The sequence below is a fragment of the Silene latifolia genome, chromosome 1 (genome assembly GCF_048544455.1).
Source record: "Silene latifolia isolate original U9 population chromosome 1, ASM4854445v1, whole genome shotgun sequence".
NCBI classification, from domain to species: Eukaryota; Viridiplantae; Streptophyta; class Magnoliopsida; order Caryophyllales; family Caryophyllaceae; genus Silene; species Silene latifolia.
The window spans coordinates 103,653,738-103,674,107 of record NC_133526.1 but is presented as its reverse complement, the minus strand read 5'-3'; the positions used below and the strand labels follow the sequence as shown (position 1 = coordinate 103,674,107).

Here is a 20,370-nt window from a genome sequence, read left to right as displayed (position 1 = left end):
ACCATCACCATACTACGATAAGCAATTAACACAATCACATTGCAAAATTTTCAAACCAAGACAGTCAGATAACATTGCAAAAAGATCAACACATAGCAATAGCAAACCTGGCAGCAGCAGTGGAGACATTAGACAGCCCGAGATTCCACAAAGCCCTAACACTAGTCCTACCATCAGTATAAACAGTAGCAGCATCAGGCATAATACCCATAGCCCGGGCTACAATTCAATATATGCTACAGATGATATGTGTTACAATTAGAACTATTATATGTTACAATAAGCGCTAATATGTATTACAATAATAGTTATACGTCATATAATTATAGTCAACAAAGATGATAATTGTGTTACAATAACCACAAATAAGTGTTACAATAATAGCTAATTTGTGTTACAATATCAAAAAATGTGTTACCAACACCACTTATTACAATAACAATAACAGTAAAATATATGTTACAATACGAGCTAATTTGTGTTGCAATAACCACAAATAACTGTCCACAACTCAACATTAACAGAATGATGAAATCGACTTTATATACCATAAATCATGGACATATACAGAAATCAAATGAAAAATTTGAAGGATTAAGACCGTTAAAAAGAACACGCAGACAAATAAATAACAAATATCTTCGGGATCGAGCATAAAGTGAAAGATGAAAATCAATTAAAAAGGCAAATAATGAATAGAATCCTACCTTGATTGCATAAGTGAATGATGAATTGGTAGCAATGCATATTTTTCCTACCTTCAATTGAATAAAGAGATCGAGACATACTTTATCTAAAATAATTCATTACAAATGCAAATAAACATGATATATGAAAGCTTTACCATATTTTGATTTTGTTCCGAAAACACTTGTGGTTGTTCATCAAATCTTAATCTTCATCATTGATCGATTAAATGAAAGTTGTTGATTTGATTAAAACCAACGGAATTATCAGTTTTTCCTTCCAATTTTTTTGATTTTTCAAGGGTTCTTTGATTTAGGGATTTTTTTCAAAGAGAGAGGGAGAGGGCGATAGAGCTGAGACACGGAAATGAAGAAAAAAGGAGACTTGTTCGGTCTTGCTATTTTTATTAAGTTGTATACGTGGCACAATCTGAGCGCTCCATCTTACAGATCCTATGGTCCTTATTTGGACTCAAGACTCATATATAGAGGTGGGATCCGGTGAGAACGATCACTCGGTGAGAACGGTGAACACGACCCTCCTCCGTTAGATTAAACTAAAACGTACGGCTGATTTTGATCTTTAATTAAATTCATTAATTAATTCCACCAAGCCCACCTGCTTAGGGATGTCAATTTCACCCGCATCCATTAAAACCCGATCCACCCGATCCTAAAAGATGGATGAAAACCCGATTTAAATGGATGATGGATGGATGACGGATGAAACGGATGATGGATGACGGATGGGTTGGATGAAGAAATTCCACCCGCCATCCACCCGCCATCCATCCATCATCCGATTTTATTATTTTTTATTTAATTTTTTTTACATATAACACATTATTAAGATATAAAATATTTAAATTTTCATATTTTTCTACTCTCATATAAATATTTTGTGAACCTACCCACTAGAAAGTTAAACTAAATTACTTATCTAACTTTATTTTTGTTGAGAAAAAAAAAATCATCATTTTGTTAAAATTGAAATATATAAATACACAACACCCGTTTATCACCCGATCCACCCGTTTCATCCATGGATGATGGATGGATGGATGACGGATGATATGTTTCACGGATGACGGACGGGTTGGATGAGATTTTAAAATGACGGATGAGGCTTCACCCGACCCGAACCCGATCCATTGACATCCCTACCTGCTTCCTTCGTTTTCTGAAACTCCAATCACCATTTTTTTATTAACCAAAACAAGTGTGATTCAATTCAATCGCCAATTTCATTTAAATCACCATTTTTAATCACTAAAGTAGCAATCACCTTCTTCCATCATTTCAAAAATGAACACAACTCCATTACACCGACTAACTTATGCCTTTTATTTTCCTCTAAACTATTTCCCTTTTCCAATTCTTAAATAGGTAAGTTCAGAGTTTCGTATTTCTTGTTTTTCAGCTGAAATTTAGCCAGAATTCCACCGACAAGGTCGCTGATTCAATTATGAATACTCGAATGGTGCAGATCCATGGGAAAATTCGCGAATTGATGTTTTATGGGATTGTATTAGGTTAGGCTTTGGGGAATCTCTGGTCGAATTGGTGAACAGCACGCGACAAGTCACCGGCGACACCTACCTCAGCTCCTCTCCTTCGTTGATTTCCCGTCTATTTTGATGCATCTACACTAATTTTTTATGTATCTAATCATTGTTTTAATGTATCTAACATAGATACACAAAATTAATTTCGAGGTACACAAAAATTGGTTTGAGATACATCAATATAGAACCCAGATACACCAATTTCAAATAGCTCAAATTGATTTTGTAGCTCAAAAATCAATTTTGTGGCGATGATTAGAAGGAAAAAGTAAACGTGACAGGCGCACCGTCGGGAACTTTCGTACCCCACTGTCGAATACCGATGACTAGCCTTGTACCCTTGCCCGCGTTTTCCTTCTCTTTTTTTGCTTTCCTCGATCCTCGCTAACCTTTCCCAACGCTGGCGAAATCACCGGCGCACGCTATCACAAGTAAGACTCCCACATTTCCTGGTTCTTATTGCAGTCCTCTTTAAATTCCGGTGAGTATTACAGGCTGATGTAGCGAAATTGAGCAGTTCATCGATGAAGATGAGTTGATCGACGGAGAGGATTGTGGAGATATGGTGATCGACGTCTCGACGAGGTAGTACTCGAAAACAGTAGAAGGAGAATGCAGATTTGGGGTTCGATATTCGGAAATTTTAGGGGCTCGTGGTATTAAATGGTGTCGCTGGAGTTGTGTGTTCGTTGATGGTTCGTCGTCGGCAGTGGTGGTGGAAGCTCCGGCGCCGGCGTCATTTAATAGGTGGAAATGGAAAGTTGGAAAACAAATTGCAGGGAAGGGGTAGTGGATGTGTAGGACTATACGAAAAAAGAGTAGGAGTAGCTGGGGGGTCATCCGTGTGGATAAGAGTTCTAAATTAGTATGTTCTCACCGTTCTCACCGAGTGTTCGTTCTCACCGGATTCTAAATATATATATATATATATATATATATATATATATATATAAGATATACTCTTTCGCCCCCCCCCCCCCAATCATCTGTTTGGCTTTTATATTCTTTATGAGGTGTTAAACAGATGATTGGGACGGAAGGAGTATGTGTTTATCTAATCTCAAATTGTCATATTAGTAGACAACTAACCAATATGACAAAAGTTTTAACTAATGGACGATCGAAGAAAGTACTTTCTCCATTCAACTCCACTCTACCACTTTCTTTTTTCACGTTTGCCAACGCGTGTTTTACGCGCTAAATATCGTTAGCTACGTATTTGGAAAAAATATAAAAGTTAGATATTTTTAATGTCTTTCGTAAAGATTTAATCAAACAAGATCCCACATGAATATATTTTCACTTACGTATCGAGAGAAAATTGAAATTGAATACTCACTCGTAAATAGTGTTCAAAAATGAAATAGGTAGAGTGGAGTTGAATGGAGGTAGTAATTGTTTAGGAAGTAATTTAATTGGTCGGTTGCAGTGGAGACTATGTAGTATAAGAGCACCTTATGTAGACATTTCCTGTATTAAGGGTCGTTATTGACGTAGATATGTTTTTATCTAGGTTTCCAAGTTTAGACTTGGTCATTCCCACAAGCTATTTTCTAATATCAGACGGCTTACATTACTGTTAGGGGTCAGGGCAGAGTACGGATCGGGTATTCGATCCAAAGTGTTAGTTCGGATCGGATATTCATATTAGAAATCCTGAAGATAGATATCCAATATCCAAACCAAATGTTTCGGATATGCAATGTTCGGATATCCAAAATAATCGGATCGGATGCAAATATCCATCGGATATCCATACTTTTGTATTTACTTTCAAATTAAGTTTGAAATACGATTATATTCATAGTCTTACATGATGATTTTCTTTAATATTCTTACTCCACTATTCTCGACATAAAATTTAAGTACCACTTAGATATTTCTCTAATATTTTAAATATTAATTAAGTTGTTGTACCAAATAAAATTTTATTCTCTCGAAATTATACTAGAAAACTATAGTTTCGGATCGGATCGGATATCCAAATGTTTTGATTCTACTATCCATATCCAAACCAAAACCAAAGATTTCGGATCAAATATCCAAACCAAACTTAACTTTCGGATCGGATATCCAAAAATTCGGATCGGATTCAGATCGGATATCGGATCGTTTGGATAATCGGATTTTTTGCTCAGCCCTAATTACTGTATACTTCTGTAGTTGAATTTTTTGTAATAATGCAAATGGAACTATAAATTAGTCTAAGAAGCCGAATGAATATAATTAAATTGAATTAATGCAATTTCGTGTTCAAATTTTCACAAAATTCATACTCCCTCCATACCAAATCAATGGTAACATGGTAAATAATGGGGTTTTAAAAAAAAAGAGGGTACAAGCAGGGGTAAAGAGAGAAAAAAAAATAGGTGGGTATGTAATTGTGGGTTTAGTTGTGGGTTGATAGGCGGGGTTTGTAATGACATTTTGTGTAAATATTAAAAGGGTATGAGGATAACTTGGTAATGTTGTGGGTTAAATAAGAAATGTTACCATTGTTGTGGTACGGCCGTATTAGGTAAGTGTTACCATTTCTGGTATGGAAGGAGTATTGCTTGAGTATATGTTAAAGGAAAATTAGGGTTATTGTATAGGGTTTTTATTCTTAGGGTTTCTTATATACCCGGTATCCTATATTTTGGATTTGTATTATTTATGCATGGAAACATTAAAATATGAATACATTCCATACATTATCTATTTTTTTTTTCTCTTTTACAAGTATAAGTTTGACAAATACTTCCTCTGTTCCGGTCATTTGTTGTCCTTTTCTATTTTGGGGTGTCTCAGTCATTTATTGTCTTTTCTGTTTTAAGAATGAACTTGATGAGCAATTTGATCATTCACACCCAATAAGAATTTTTTTTCTAACAATTGTGGATGATCGCTCCCGTTCTGTCTGGGTGTATCTATTACTTGCTAAAACAGAAGTCACAAGTCTATTAATGCATTTTCTGTCGATGGTACAGACTCAATTTTCTAAACAGATGAAGGTGGTGCGCTTTTAAGAGCTATTTAAGTCGTTGCTTTAAGATGAAAGATTTGGGTCCTTTGAAGTATTTCCTTGGTATTGAAGTTGCTAGAAGTACTGAGGAAATTTTTCTCACCCTAAGAAAATACACTCTCTATATTATTAGCGAGACGGGTCTACTTGGTTCCAAGCCTGCTCTTACACCAATGGAGATTAATCATAACCTTGCTACCAATGATAGTCCCTTCTTGCCGGCTCCTGAGAGTTATAGACGATTAATTGGTTGGTCGTCTTGTCTATTTAGCTGTGATCCAGCCAGATTTGGCCTTTTATGTACATGTGCTTTCTCAATTCCTTCAACAACCGCGTGAGGCTCATATGGAGGCCGCCTTGCGAGTGGTTCGATATTTGAAAACTAGCCCTGGCCAAGGTGTATTATTGCGGTCTGATAGCCAACTTACGGTGTCCGGTTGGTGTGACTCCGACTGGGGTAGATGTCCCTTAACCCGTCGGTCCGTCACAGGTTGGATTGTTTTTCTAGGAGATTCCCCCGTCTCTTGGAAGACAAAAAAGCAGCATACAGTTTCACTTTCTTCAGCTGAAGCCGAATACAGGTCAATGGCAGCGGTCGTTTGTGAGCTCAAATGGCTCAAAGGTCTCCTTGCAAGCTTGGGTGTCGACATATCCTCTCCTATGCGGTTGTTTTGTGATAGTCAGTCCGCGTTGCATTTAGCTCAAAATCCCGTTTTTCACGAGCGAACGAAACATATCGAAATTGATTGCCATTTTGTCCAGGATGCCATTACAGAAGGTCTTGTTATTCCGTCACATGTCTCTACTACTGAACAGATTGCCGACATATTCACCAAGCCTTTGGGAGATCGTCAATTTAATTACCTTCTTCGCAAACTGGGCATTCTTGACTTCCACGCTCCAGTTTGAGGGGAGTGTTAGACGCGATATTATTATCACGATATTTGCGGATAATATCACCAATATTTTAGGTCTTATTTGTTTAGCTGCATAATATTCACCGTATCATTTGTGATATGGTTTTCCTGATTTAGTGCACCTAATTTGTACTATATTTTTGCCTATTATTTGGCCAATGAGCAATACACAAAAACTACTCTTCCTTCCTCTGTTTCTTTCGATTAACAACATGTCATTAGTAATCGACCCTCTTTTTTATCCTTGGTCTTTGTGTCAAAATCAAAGGACAATAAATGACCGGGACGGAGGGAGTAATTGTGGGAGAGAATAACAAGTAAGGTACGGTCCATGCATGGTGTAGTTATAACCCAAATAAGTCAGCCATAGTTAAGAAAATGGAAGTGAAGTGGTCAGCCTGTTTAATTATAATGAAGAGAATAAGTATTTAAGTCAACGAACTTACATATCCCTTAATCCCTAAAAATGGAGAAAGAGATTTGTTATTCATGGAAAACAGTTTTGAATAATTAATTTATTCCGTAAGATACAGAAGTCCAAAGATGTTAGTTTAAATGTCAGCTAACCCTTATCAACTCCATCCATGTAAAGTAGTTATGGGACAACTTCTTTACGCATTCCACACCACTTAACTAGTTAACTTACACATAATACTACTACTAGTAGCAGCTTTTATTAGTATACTACAACGTCAAGTAATTTATTTTATGTCGAGTCACCAATAAATTATGATGATTTTACTAATAATAACATTTTAAAAATTGAAATATCAGGCAATTTTATTGAGTAGGAAAAAAACGGAATATGTCACAGTTCACGAGAATTATTGAGGAAATATTATGGAACTTATCTCTACATAAATGAAAAGTAGTATATAACAAAAATACATTTAGAGTATATGGAACAAAACATAACTAAAGCTAGCTATACTCTTATAGTCTTATGTGTTTAGTATAAACTTACAATTTACGTATGTATTACCGAGCCCCCAAATTAAGTAATGAAATATTTGAAGCTTTATGAAGAGCTTTGTACTACTGTATTTTTTTTTACTAGTATAATACTCAATCACCCCCTTAATTTACACAAAAAAAAAGGACAAAAGACAAAAGAATGAAAAATTAATTTCAATTCATGTAACTCCGTATGTTTTCTTTCTTCAATACTCTTTAAGGTGTGGCTGTGCATGAAACTTGCATGGATACGTTATACGTACAATCGACCGAGAATATAATAATTTAGCTGCACCAAAGAAAGCAAAATAATTATTAGTATAAGAATTGTTATATACTCCATATACCATAAACCACATTACATTTTCATTACACAAATTAATTTGCTTTTCGATCCCTTAATTACTTAGTTGTCAACAAATTAGATAGGCTAGTAATAGGATGTATATCTCCCTCTTAGTTATTTATTTATCTTTGATTAAAATACTTCTCGAAGAGAGAAAAAGATAAACAAATAAACGGGTTGTATGGAGTATATTAGTACATTAGTCATAACAAGTACTCCCTCCGTCCCGGTCATTTGTTATTATATTCTATTTTGGGGTGTCTCAGTTAATTGTTGTATTTTTTATTTTAGTAATGCATTTGATGAGCAAGTTGATCATTCACACTCAATTTGTCCATTTGTCATCTAACAATTGTTTCCCTCCTTTTTTTCTTGATCTTTGTGCCAAAACTAAATGACAACAATTGACCTGAACGAAGGGAGTACGTAATTAGTCATGCTAGAAGTGTATATACTATATTTTCACATTGACTTTGTAAGACACCGTTAAAATTTTCCATGGAAAAAGAAAGAAAAACAAGTTTGTAATTAATTATGTAACAAGTAATCCACACTTACTTTATGAATTCTTTCCACAAGTCACTGTTTCCGTCATCTAGAAGCTTTTCCAAACCTTCAAAAAAGTCGCCGTTGACCGGAGTATAAGCCGATGATCCATTAGTAGAGTTTGTGTTACTCTCAATCAATGAAGGAAGCTTGTTTTCATCTAGGGTTTCATAAGAGCTAGACAAACTACTCTTATCATTATTGTAGTTATTATAGGTATCCAAGCTTGGAAATGATTCTAGTGTACTATCATATTTCTCACTTGTTACATGACTTGGGTTGAGGACGTCGTAGGGGACGTGGTTATATCCTTGTGAGGTTGAACAACTATTGTTGCCATTGATATTCCCTAGTGCATTCATATTTGGGATCATTCCCAAATTTAATGGCATAGTTGTTTGGACCATGTTATTTGGAAGGGAGTTGTTATTATTATTATTATTACTAGTGTTTAGGATTTGGAAGATGTTTTGTAACACTTGGAGTTTGGCTAATTCTGCTACATTTGGTTGTAATCTAAGGGAATTATTGATATCCCAAGGGTTCATTATAGGACCCAAATTTTGTGGGGTGGTAGTAAAGAGTTGTGAGAGATTAGCAAGTATATTAAGGTCAGTCCTTGGCTTATGAGTGACTGGATCAATTCCCATTTGTAGTAGCTTTTTGCGTAGATGGGTGTTCCAATAATTCTTGATCTCGTTATCTGTTCTTCCGGGAAGATGTGCTGCGATTCTTGACCACCTAAAAAAAGTGACACAATTGTAAGGAACTTAATTAAAAAAAGTAAGCACACCACATTAACATCTAGTTTTGTTATAACAGATTTCATATGATAATACTAGAAACTTACTTGTTTCCAAGAACAGAATGAAGTTTGATGATCATGTCCTCTTCTTCCTCAGTGAAGCGTCCACGCTTAATATCCGGCCTCAAGTAATTAGTCCATCTTAATCTACAACTCTTACCACACCTGTTCAATCCAGCCGCCTTTGGAAGAGCTCTCCAGCTTCCAAGGCCATGCTTTTCGATGTAAGAGGTAAGTAACTCATCCTCTTCCGGAGTCCAAGGACCCTTCTTCAACCCACTAACATCGTCGCAACACGGTGATCTTCCCATATTTGATTTGATTACAGTTAAGGATGCTAATTGTGTTTCTTAATTTTGAAGTTAGTTGATGAAGGAAAAAAAGGGAGAGGGAGCAGGAGAGTGTCAATTAGTTGATGTTCTTGGTGGGACTAAGGGTATTATATAGGCGTAATTTGGGTGGGGAAGGTGTATGATTTTCAAATGATAATATCATGTTCAATTTAGGTTTCTTTTAATAATTAGGAGAAAAACAGTACTCCATCTCTCCCGATTATTTGTTGTCCTATTTCATTTTAGGATGTCTCAGTCAATTGTTATCCTTTCTATTTTAAGAATGAACTTGATGAGCAATTTGATCATTCACACACAATTTTGTGCACTTGTCATTTAGTAATTGACCCTCTCCTCTTACCTTGATCGTTGTGCCAAAATTAAATGTCAATAATTGATCAAAACGAAGAGAGTAATTATATTAAGGGATTAATTCCTAAAAAGAAGGCAAGGAAAGATAATTGGGAAAGTAACCTAGATATGAAGGGTATAGAAGGTTAGTATCAAGGATTTTTAATACAAAGTGACCAATTGAATGAGAGCATAATCAGGATTAGGTATTGCAATTGTCATACTTTTGAAAGGGTTGATTAAAAACACTTCTCTCTATCATTGTTTTCTTGACACCTCATTACCTCTTGGCTGTAGCGGTTTAAGGTATCAAATTTCTTTTTCATTTCTAATCTTATAAAGCTTTACTACTAGCTTGATGAATTTCCTCATGTAACAAAAGTGAAAATTGATAAGGCTTGATTAGGTTGTATGTATTGAATTTTACAATTATTGAGAAATACAAATTTATTTTTTAAATTTAATTAATATCTAAGTAATCTTATACTCTGTATATTGTAAAAGTAGTCCAGTAAATCAAGGGTACTTTTATTATTTGCTCATATTGTAAAGTGGTTGTGAATTTCATTTGCTCTAATAATATCACTCCTGTGTGCCCTCTTACTAACATCGTCATGGAGTGTAGGGAATTTCTAAAAACCTTTCCGTCTTTGAAGATCTTCTTTGAAGGGAGATTAACAAACATGATCGATGATCTCTTGCTCGCTTCTCGCTCCATAATCGATCTTCAAGTGACGTAAATTATCGTTGGCATAGATGGCCAAGCTTTATTAAATCTCTTTGTAAAATAGATTGTGCTATTGTAGTTTTATCCCCTACGTACCTCGCCCCCTTAATGTACTCGTTGAAGCTTCCTATTTATTTATCATCCCAGTTTCGCCATACAAAAATCTCTTAAGTAGACAAATACTTCATAAAATATATGTTTTATTAATATGGCTTCTTAAAATTTGCCCTTCTAGTACACATTAGAAAAACCATATTACTAAAAGTGGCCAAGTAATTTTTCTTGACAATTCAACTTAAATGAAGGCACTTTATAAAATGGATGCCTATGCTAAGTAGACATGGCAAACAGAAGGTCGTGTCGTAGTGGTTTTTGCGTCAAACTATAAATGGATCACCACTACCCCAATCCTAACCCAACCTAATTACATAAAGAGGTTATTTGTCTCAACCCTAACCTAACCCATTTAATTTCTCTATAACCCAATCCGACCTGTTTAACCCATTTAGTTTTTATTAAGTCATTTTTAACCCAGTTAACCCAATAAACTAATAAAATAAACTGAGTTTTATAACCCTATTATCTCAAAAATGACGAATAAAATTGCTTATTTTTAAGATGTTTGATTATATTATTGATTCAACCCAAATATATATGCCACTTTTAAATGAATGGGTTATTCGGACCGGGTTCGTGTAAAAAGTACTCAACCCTAACCTGACCCATTTAATTTTCGTGTCGTGTCCGTATTTAAATGAGTCACAACGTCTTAAACCTAGCCAACTAACTTTTTGTCGGGTACGTGTCGTGTTTTCTAATCATGTCAATAACTGCCACGTCTAATGTTAAGTAAAACAATATTGTTTATTTTTCATTTCTCCCAAATTTATATAAGTATATAAAAGGCATAGGCATATAGCTAGTCGGAGTTTTCTTCCCCTTTGATGTGGGCACAAGATTTTAGGAGATGATTAAAGAATGAATAAAGGAAGATGGTGAGGTTTGTGAATTGGAGAGAGGAATGAATAATTAGGAATTAAATAAGGAATTGTGAGTAAGGTGGGGTTTTGTGATAGGAGAGAATGATGAATAAAATAAGAGTAAAAGTTAGGTGGAGTTTGATGATAGGAGAGAAGGATGGATAAAATAAGAGTAAAAGTTTCCAAAATAAGAAAGAGGAAGAAAACCCGAATAATCCGTTTAAGGAAATAGGGAAAAAAATAGTGAATAGGATGGAGTATTATTATTTCTAAGAAGTAGACAAGAATAGCATTCGATCTTTTGCATGAGATCAAGGTATATTGTAACGCAAATTCTTATTTCAGACAAGCTATTTCACATCTGAAATAAGACGGATCAAATGTAGCTATTTTACGAAAAAATATTATTATTTTTTGATAAAATGTTATCATTATTTTTGGGATAAAAAGTGAGACTTATTGTGTAATAATGTTGTATAGTATAATTAAACCATCAAGAACAACACTAGATGATGATAATAATGTTTCTACCACACTTGTGACTTGACTATTTAAATCACATACAAAACTATGAAAAATCATTACAGATGTGATGCTTCAGGCTAGTAGATTCCTCACTGAATATACGCATATAGAAAAGGTACAAAATCTCATTGAAGACGGCGATATTCGTCACAAACTTGTGACGGATACCATTTTCTCTCACAAAATACCCATGAGAGATGAGTAGGGAAACACATAAGGGGTGCCCCGCCTTGTCCCCTCTCCCTTTTTGTGAGAGGTCTTCAACTTATGACGGGATTAGCCCATCATAAGCAAGACGCTTTGGGAGTAGCACGTATAAATAATAGTACGTACATCGTTGGACCACCATATCCAGAAACTGAGAGGCTTTTAGCGTAACTATATAAATCGTTGCACATAACGGAAATCATGGATTAGGCACATACACTACTAGATTTCAGCCTACAACTTTATTTTACTTAGACTTGTCAAGTAGGGAGCTCTATAACCTTGTTAGCCTCTTATTTTGGAATTAACGATAGGAGGGAGTATACCTATATATGAAAAATATGAATAAGAAAGGTTTAACGTGGTATCAGAATAAAAAAAACAACTAGGGAATATATTGCAGGTTAAAAAGAGAGATTTCTAATAACATCTAGTAATAAAATTCGATATCTTCTTAGTTTATTAATGATTCACTAATAGAATTATAAAAATTTGACCTTATAATTGTCATTTTGTAATTACTAATCATCCATGTTGCTTCCTACAATCTCCCTAATTCTAATTCATCACCCAAGAAGTCATCATGTTTGTCTTTTACCTAAACACTAGGTTGAATATCTTAGTAGTCATGAATGATCCGTTAATTTGTTTGGTATTGGACAAAACCTTTTTTTTTTTAAATAAATAAAAGATGAGACACCAACTAGTTTGGTTTGCATGGTTCATCTTCTTTTACCAAAACGATCCTGCTTTTAGGGGGGTGTTTTTATTATTGCAACATGCATCATTTAATTTCAGAGACCCTTAGATAAGTCCACGCATATGTCCAACCCCGATTCAAATACTAGTTTGATTTAGGGCAATAATTCAAGCATTAAGACGATATTATTGGAAACATGCATACACTAGTATTAATTATCATTGTTAAATTCTTATTATTAGGGCTAATCATTCAGCAGCCAGTATGTACTAGGATAATTAAGTGGACCAAATTATTGAATGGCACCCAAGTACACTCAAAAGGTATTAAGATATAACGTTAATTAGTAAATTAGGTTTCAACCATTAACTAAACCATTTGGTTGAGATAGTCGTCTTGAATGGTATTAGAGTCTCATTATTCGAGATGCCAAGTTCAATTTATGATAGCCTCCAATCCTCACAAATGAGATTTCAGTAAAAAAATATGAGAGAGCATGTGTATTATCCACTCTTAAGTCCAAAGGGTATTAAGGTATAAAATGTACAGTGTTGCCTTAGTAGAAAATGAAATAAACTGTCCAAGTATAAAATGAGACGGCGTCATCTCGTGTTACCCAGGCTCTTGCACATAGATTTGAGGATAATCATATATTTTAAAAAAAAAATTAACAATAATAATAACACTTTTTACAAAATAGTACTATGTACCTATTATAAAAGTTTCTAGATGGAAAAATACGGGTTTATATTAAAATAATGTAGTTGAAACGTTTTTGGAAAATGACACAAATTTTTAAACCCAAAACCGACTTGGAACTTGTGAAACTAGGATCCTTCCATTGATGAATACAGAAGCTTGTAAGAGGGATTTTGTTATAACTGAATAGTTTGTTATAGAGAGATGTTAGAGAGAGAGAGTATGTAATTGTGATATTGTATTATGAATGTAACACCTGTCATTTTTCTAATTTAATTTCGTAACCGTATTTTATTTCCGATTACGATTTCATTTGTATGACTCGGAATTTATTCCCAAGTAATTCATTTTTCTCCCTTTGAATTCTTGAATTATTTTGTAACACGAATATTCTTTTGTTCTCAAGATTTATTGTTAATTCTAATTATTTCAGCTTCGTTTTATCTGTTCATTTAATTCGTATTATAAATCTATTCCGAGTTAATTCGTTGGATTTATGAATTTACTTCTTTTGAACTCCTTTATTCTTATTAATTTCTAATCTCATATATTTTATTTTTATTTAGAAATTTAGTTTTAATTCTTTAATTTATCGATTTTGGTTTAAACCTTTGATAAATTTCGTTTTTAGTCGATTTTAGTCCAATTTCTTTGGACAGACTTTTTATTTAATTGAAATTTTATAAACAAATTTGAAAATCAATTTTGGCTCATATGGTCATTTGGACGGTGTATTTTAGTTTTAGACAAGTTATTTATAAACTTGTTTTATTTCCTTTAATTTATGTCTTTAAGATAATTATTCTTATTCCACTTCTAATTATTTTATAACAAAACTAGTTTTGTGACCCGTGAAATTCACGGGTTCGGTTTAAGGATCATTCATGCATTTTTCCCTTTAGTTTTTTTGATGATTTTTCCATTTTTAATTCGTGGTCTATCTCTATAATTATTTTAGCCGTTCATATTTTAGATATGTTTTATTGAGCTAAAAAATGAATCGTTTCTATGAATCGCTAACAAAAATAAAGTTGACACATGAGAGTTTCCACGATATCTCATACTAATATACTCTTATTTTATAAAAGTAAAAGATTGAGCTTTTAAAGAGGATGATGAATTTGAATTTATGACAAATTAATGAAAGAATTAAAAGTTAGAAAAGATGGAAAGACACACAAAGCATTTGTGTAGGGTTCTAACTATTGCAATATTATGATAGGGAATTTGAAAGGATGGGGTGTGGTTCATTCAATAGGAGATAACCTATTGTGAAAGTGTAAGAGTTAAGCTCTAACATTTCATTAATTTCTTGGCGTACATTTTTTACACTAGTTTTTGTAGTAGCTTTATATTCAGTTATTTACGATTTTACGTCTATCTTTAGTATTGTTTTTTTTATTGTAACCTATTATTTTGTTATTCTCATTCTCATTACTTTTGTAACCAAATGGTATCATTTTTGTTCAACGTCAAATTTGATATTTTTGTTAGTCAACACTATTAAAATGATGAAACTCCGTATTATTTATAAAAAATAATAAGTAGTATTAAACATAGTTTAAATACCTCTTTTTTTTAGTTTGGAAATAATGATGATATTTAAGATTCAAAATATTCTTCACTCATTTTCTCTTAACTATTGTAACGTTTAATCAAATAAAAATAATTTAAATAAGGTGGGTAAATAGATAAAACATCCATTCTCACATTGAAAAGTAAAAGTAAAAAAAGATATTCTACTCATTAGTATTATGTTGTTTTGGGATAAAATGTAAGTAATTGTACTAAGAGAATAAATATAAACAAATTATCGCAAATCGATATATACAATGTACTTTTGCCATCTTATCATCAAAGCAACAATAAGACAACAAAATCAGATGTATCATATCTCATCTCATTAGTATTCAAATCATAAGAAAAATATAGATTTACCTATCTAACCAACTTAATTAAATATATATAGAGAATACTATATTTACACTAACTTGCCTAGTCATATTTGTAATTTGTTGTTAATATCAATCTTAATAAATTTATTACACATTAACAATGATGAATATATTAAAAATATCCACAAAACAATCTATCACTATTGAAAAGAGATTAAAAAAACTATAGTTACAATTTAGTCAAGTTATAATACTACGAAAACGCGAGAAACTGACGGGCAAAATCCGTCAGTAACAGCCTTCTTCTGTCAATAATTCGCTGATGATTTCCTTCACCAAAGTTTCACCACCATTCGCTGATGATTATATTCAATCGTCGACGATCTCAAGTATCTTTATATTCGACAATGCCTAAAACAAACTATATAATACAAATGCTTTTCGAATTCTCCACTTTTCTTCTACTTCTCTCTTATCTCTTTATTTCTTGTCCATTTGATTCCTACACACTACGAAGTAAAGATATGAGAATTGTTGAAAAATAAATCAAATAAAATTATTAGGTAAAAATAAAAAAACTTTTTCATTATTTTTTTTGCTAGGAATGTGCTAGAATTTTTATCAATTTATTTTCTTTTATAGGTGAAATGTTTTCAAAATGGTAGAATATAAAAGATTAGCACTAAATTATGATTATTAAGTGGAATCATGCATGATAAATGAAAGTGTTTAAATAAGATGAGTAATTAGTTTATTGATTACTACTTTGCCTTTTCATTTTCTATTTTTACTTTTTTTTAAAATAAAAAATAAAAAATTGATCAAACATGTAAATCTAGCTTGTTACGTATTATTCTAGTAACTACTCAATCTAGGCTTTTTATGTTACCTTTCATTAATTTTTCATTAATTTGTTTTTGCAAGGAATATGCTAGAATATTATCAATTTATTTTCTTTTACAAGTGATTTTTTTCCATAACGGTAGAATATAAAAAGATTAGCACTAAATAATGATTATTAAGTGGAATAATGCATGGTAAATGAAAGTGTTTAAATAAGAGGAATAATTAGTCTATTGATTACTACTTGCCTTTTCATTTTCATTTTTTATATTTTTTTTTAAATTAAAAATAAAAAATTGATCTAACATGTAAAAGTTGCGCGCCACGTGTCATTCTACTAACTACTCAATCTAGGCTTTTTATGTTATTATAAAGATATCTTGAAATTATTAACTTATACTTCCTCCATTCAACTCCACTCTACCACTTTCTTTTTCCACGTTTGCCAACGCGTGTTTTACGCGTTAAATATCGTTAGCTACGTATTTGCAAAAAATATAAAAGTTAGATATTTTTAATATACATGTAAAGACGAATCAAACAAGATCCCACATGAATATATTTTCACTTATGTATCGAAAGAAAATCGAAATTGAACACACAATTGTGAATAGTGTACAAAGGTGAAATAGGTAGAGTGGAGTTGAATGGAGGAAGTATTTAATGCGTATTTTTTTATTTTAGTTTTTTTTAGTTAATTAAGTTTAAAGCTAATGGAATATGGATGAATTTTTAAAGGAAATAAATGAATTAAATTAATGTAATACAATAATAAAATGATAATCCATGTCATATTCGTTTGTCAAGTCATATTACTGTTGTGTACGCGACTTTTTTTCATCCCATGTAGCATTGTCTATGTGGCATTTTTAGGCTATTCTTTTAATAATATTTTAAATATTGATAATCCATGTCATATTCGTTTAACAAGTCACATTATTATTGTGTACGCGGCTTTTTTTTCATCCCATGTGGCATTGTCTACGTGGCATTTTTAGGCTAGCCTTTTAACAATATTTTATAGATGAGAAGATATTTTTTTTAACTCATCCTCTCATGTGACTGGTTTTTCTAGAGCTTTTCAAGGAAATTTATTGATTATTTTATTTATTCATTCCCTCTTAAACACTCTCCTTTATGTCCACAATCATTAAGTCATTTATCACTCACAAAATAAGAAAAATAACCTAGTCCATTCCTTTGTGTTTTCCATGATTCTAATCAACCAAACCACCATAAATATTCATCATTTATTAATCTAATTCATCCATTAATCATCTTATCTTAAGGGTAAGTTAATTACTCTTTCTATTGGCCTTTTTATTAACATTTTATAAGGGTTTTCACCATATATTTATATTATTTTGTAGGCTTTTAGAAGACACTTTTGAAAAGTAGCATTTTGTGGATTCGGATCTTGACAATTAAGGTAACTTCGACGTTACTCGATATTACACGATTTAAATTGTTGTAGTTGCATGTACTAGGAATTTTTATGAGAATTTATGTTAATATATATTTTTCGAAATTATGATAACCTGGTTCTATGAAGTTTACATATGATTTTTGACTATGCTAAATTTTATTTTGTCAATTGGGAATTTATTTGGTTGATATATTAATTTTTATGCTTTAATCTATTGTTTTGGATATTAGGGTTTTAATATTTTCGTTTTTATACTTTAATCTGGTGTAAATTATTTTTTTGGAATTAATACTCCCTCCATTCAACTCCACTTTGCAACTTTCTATTTTACGCACTATTCACAAGCGGACATTCAACTTCAATTTTTTCTCGATACATAAGTGAAAATATATTCATGTGGGATCTTATTTGATTCGTCTTTAAAAGTACATTAAAAATATCTAACTTTTATAATTTTTGCAAATACACAGCTAATGATATTTATCGTGTAAAAGCTGCGTTGGCAAACGTAATAAAAGGAACTTGTAAAGTGGAGTTGAATGGAGGGAGTAGTTGATTTTAAGATACCATTAATTTTTGTGGCAATTGTTTTGGAGTTGTAGTATTTATTTCGGATTTTATAGTGTTAATACGGTTTTTGCGATTATAGCGATGCTGAACTATTTTAATTAGATTTAAAACAATAAATCATAATATTAATTCACGAAATTTTAGTATGTGGCTGAGACACTATATATTGAGGTGCGTATAAAATTTTCGGTCTTGAAACCTTAATTTCGATTTTATAAGTATTTTATAAGTTTTGGTGAAAACCGTTGTAAAATCTGTCATATCTGTCAGTCTGTTTGTAAAATACATTTCGTGTGTTTAAAATGCTCAAACCCGAAAACTTAAAAACAAGACTCCTATTTATTTTAAGTCAAGAATATCTATATAATAGTTTATAACCGTATGATTTACGGTTTGTTCAGAATAAATTATTTATGAACAGTTCGTCTGTAAACTGCGAATCTGTCATCAGTCAAAAAAAATAATTCGTAAACTAACTTTCCCTTATGATCTAGTGGCTAATTGTATTCCTACATAAACTTTAGAATGTCTAGTTATGTTTAGAATTTTAATTTTCCTTAAAATATTTTCTTAAAGTCATTTTATGAACTGAAACATTATTGGTGTCGATTTCTGACAGCTTTTAGAAATGAATTTTTAGACCTCTGTTGCTTTTATTTTCTGAAGTTGATTATAAAATGAAAGTTGTAGCTAAGAGCTACTGGAAACCAAAAAAATTGGCCTTGGGTCATTTTAGTTTTTCTGTATTTAATTATAAATTTTATAGTACTGCTATCCTTTTTTTAAAATCTGATTTTAAGAGTTTGTCTTGTTATAGCCCAATAATATATATCTTACTAAAGTACATTAAATCTTTGGCTTATTTCAAGTTTTAGTACAGTAACTTTACTTATTCGTAACCCTGAATTTATTTTATACTTTTGAAAGTGAAGTCTAAGTTTCTTGTTTTGAAGAAATAAAATTGTAGTTCACTGACGAACCTTTGAAATTATATACTTTGAATAAGAGACTATCTTTGGGATATTTTTCAGTTTGGAATAATTAAAGGAATGGCAAAGAATAATGAACTAAGGCATATGGGTTCTGATACAGTTATATGATTGGGTACCCTTGTGGGAAGTACAGATTGTCATAGAGTCATGTACATGTATTTAGACTAGGACTTCGCACTGCATGGTAAGTCGTCTCCTATTATAGTTTGGTGTCTAGTGAGCGAACTTGGAATTGGTCATCTTTGCGTGACACTGGGTTTCCGAAACTAGTATAGATGCTGCGATATCAAGGAGTATAGCTAAAGTGAAAATCTAGCCTGAACTATATTATTTCCGTTCTGTCATTTGAGGAATTTTGCTTTTAAGCATGCAGCGCGTTTATTTTAAGCGTGAGTTTGGTAACTTAATTTCGTTACATATGTTTTGATATTTCAATCTATTTTTGATATATTATCTGCTTCTACAATATTTATATCATGTGATATGTGTGACACCCCACGATAACGCGAAAAATATAACTAATAAATTAAAGCGGAAATTAATGAGATTTTAAAAACTTTTTTATTACTAGTTAAAGATTAACACGCGGGTGCCAAAATTGAAATGAAACAAATACAACAATAGGCCAACTTAGGTTATTACAACCGAAGTCTAGAAAGCGGGGAAAAGATATCCCACGAATAAACAAATAAGGGGTTTCTAAACTAGCAAACTAAGGTCCAAGGGTTTAGTTCTCGCTAGCCCACATGTCTCCCCCACGTAAGCATCTTCACCACCTGTCATTCATGTAAACATGAACGCCACATTCAGTGGGGAGTAACTCAAGGTCCTCCCAGCCACAATATGTCGAAATGCAAGTAAATAACCACTTAATTAAACATATTCATCATGCATCATATATGAACAATGAAGAACAAGGGGATATAACTGATAATCATGATGAGATAGGCATAATACTTTCTTAATGGAATAGGCATGCTACATTAGAATAAACATGCAATCAAGGAAATAGAATAATCAAGTCAACCCACTCATATTGACACGACTCACAAGTGTAAGACCAACACAAAGTGTAGACGGAGTATCCGACTCAGAGGCTACCTTTAAAGCATGTCCGAGATCCCACACACAAGACAACATCCTAGACTCCAACCTCCTGGTAGGACGACGATCATAATACGGTCATAGTCTAAACGTGGATCCAGACTCTCGGGATGGACATCACCCGATTCGACATGCGGTGACCTATCCGCATCCAAGACTCGAAACATGGCAGACAAACCGTAACCAAAGGTTGAGT

The 20,370-nt window shown here is 32.6% G+C and overlaps 1 protein-coding gene across 1 annotated transcript; it reads right to left on the bottom strand.

Annotated features, from left to right (window-relative positions):
* Positions 1-85: 85 nt before the first annotated feature.
* LOC141651940 (transcription factor MYB92-like) lies at positions 86-9,134 on the bottom strand. Its single transcript, XM_074459631.1, has 3 exons — positions 8,869-9,134; positions 8,031-8,759; positions 86-167 (listed from the first exon to the last, which is right to left on the bottom strand). The coding sequence occupies exons 1-3, from the start codon at positions 9,132-9,134 to the stop codon at positions 86-88; spliced, it is 1,077 nt and encodes a 358-aa protein (XP_074315732.1).
* Positions 9,135-20,370: the final 11,236 nt, after the last annotated feature.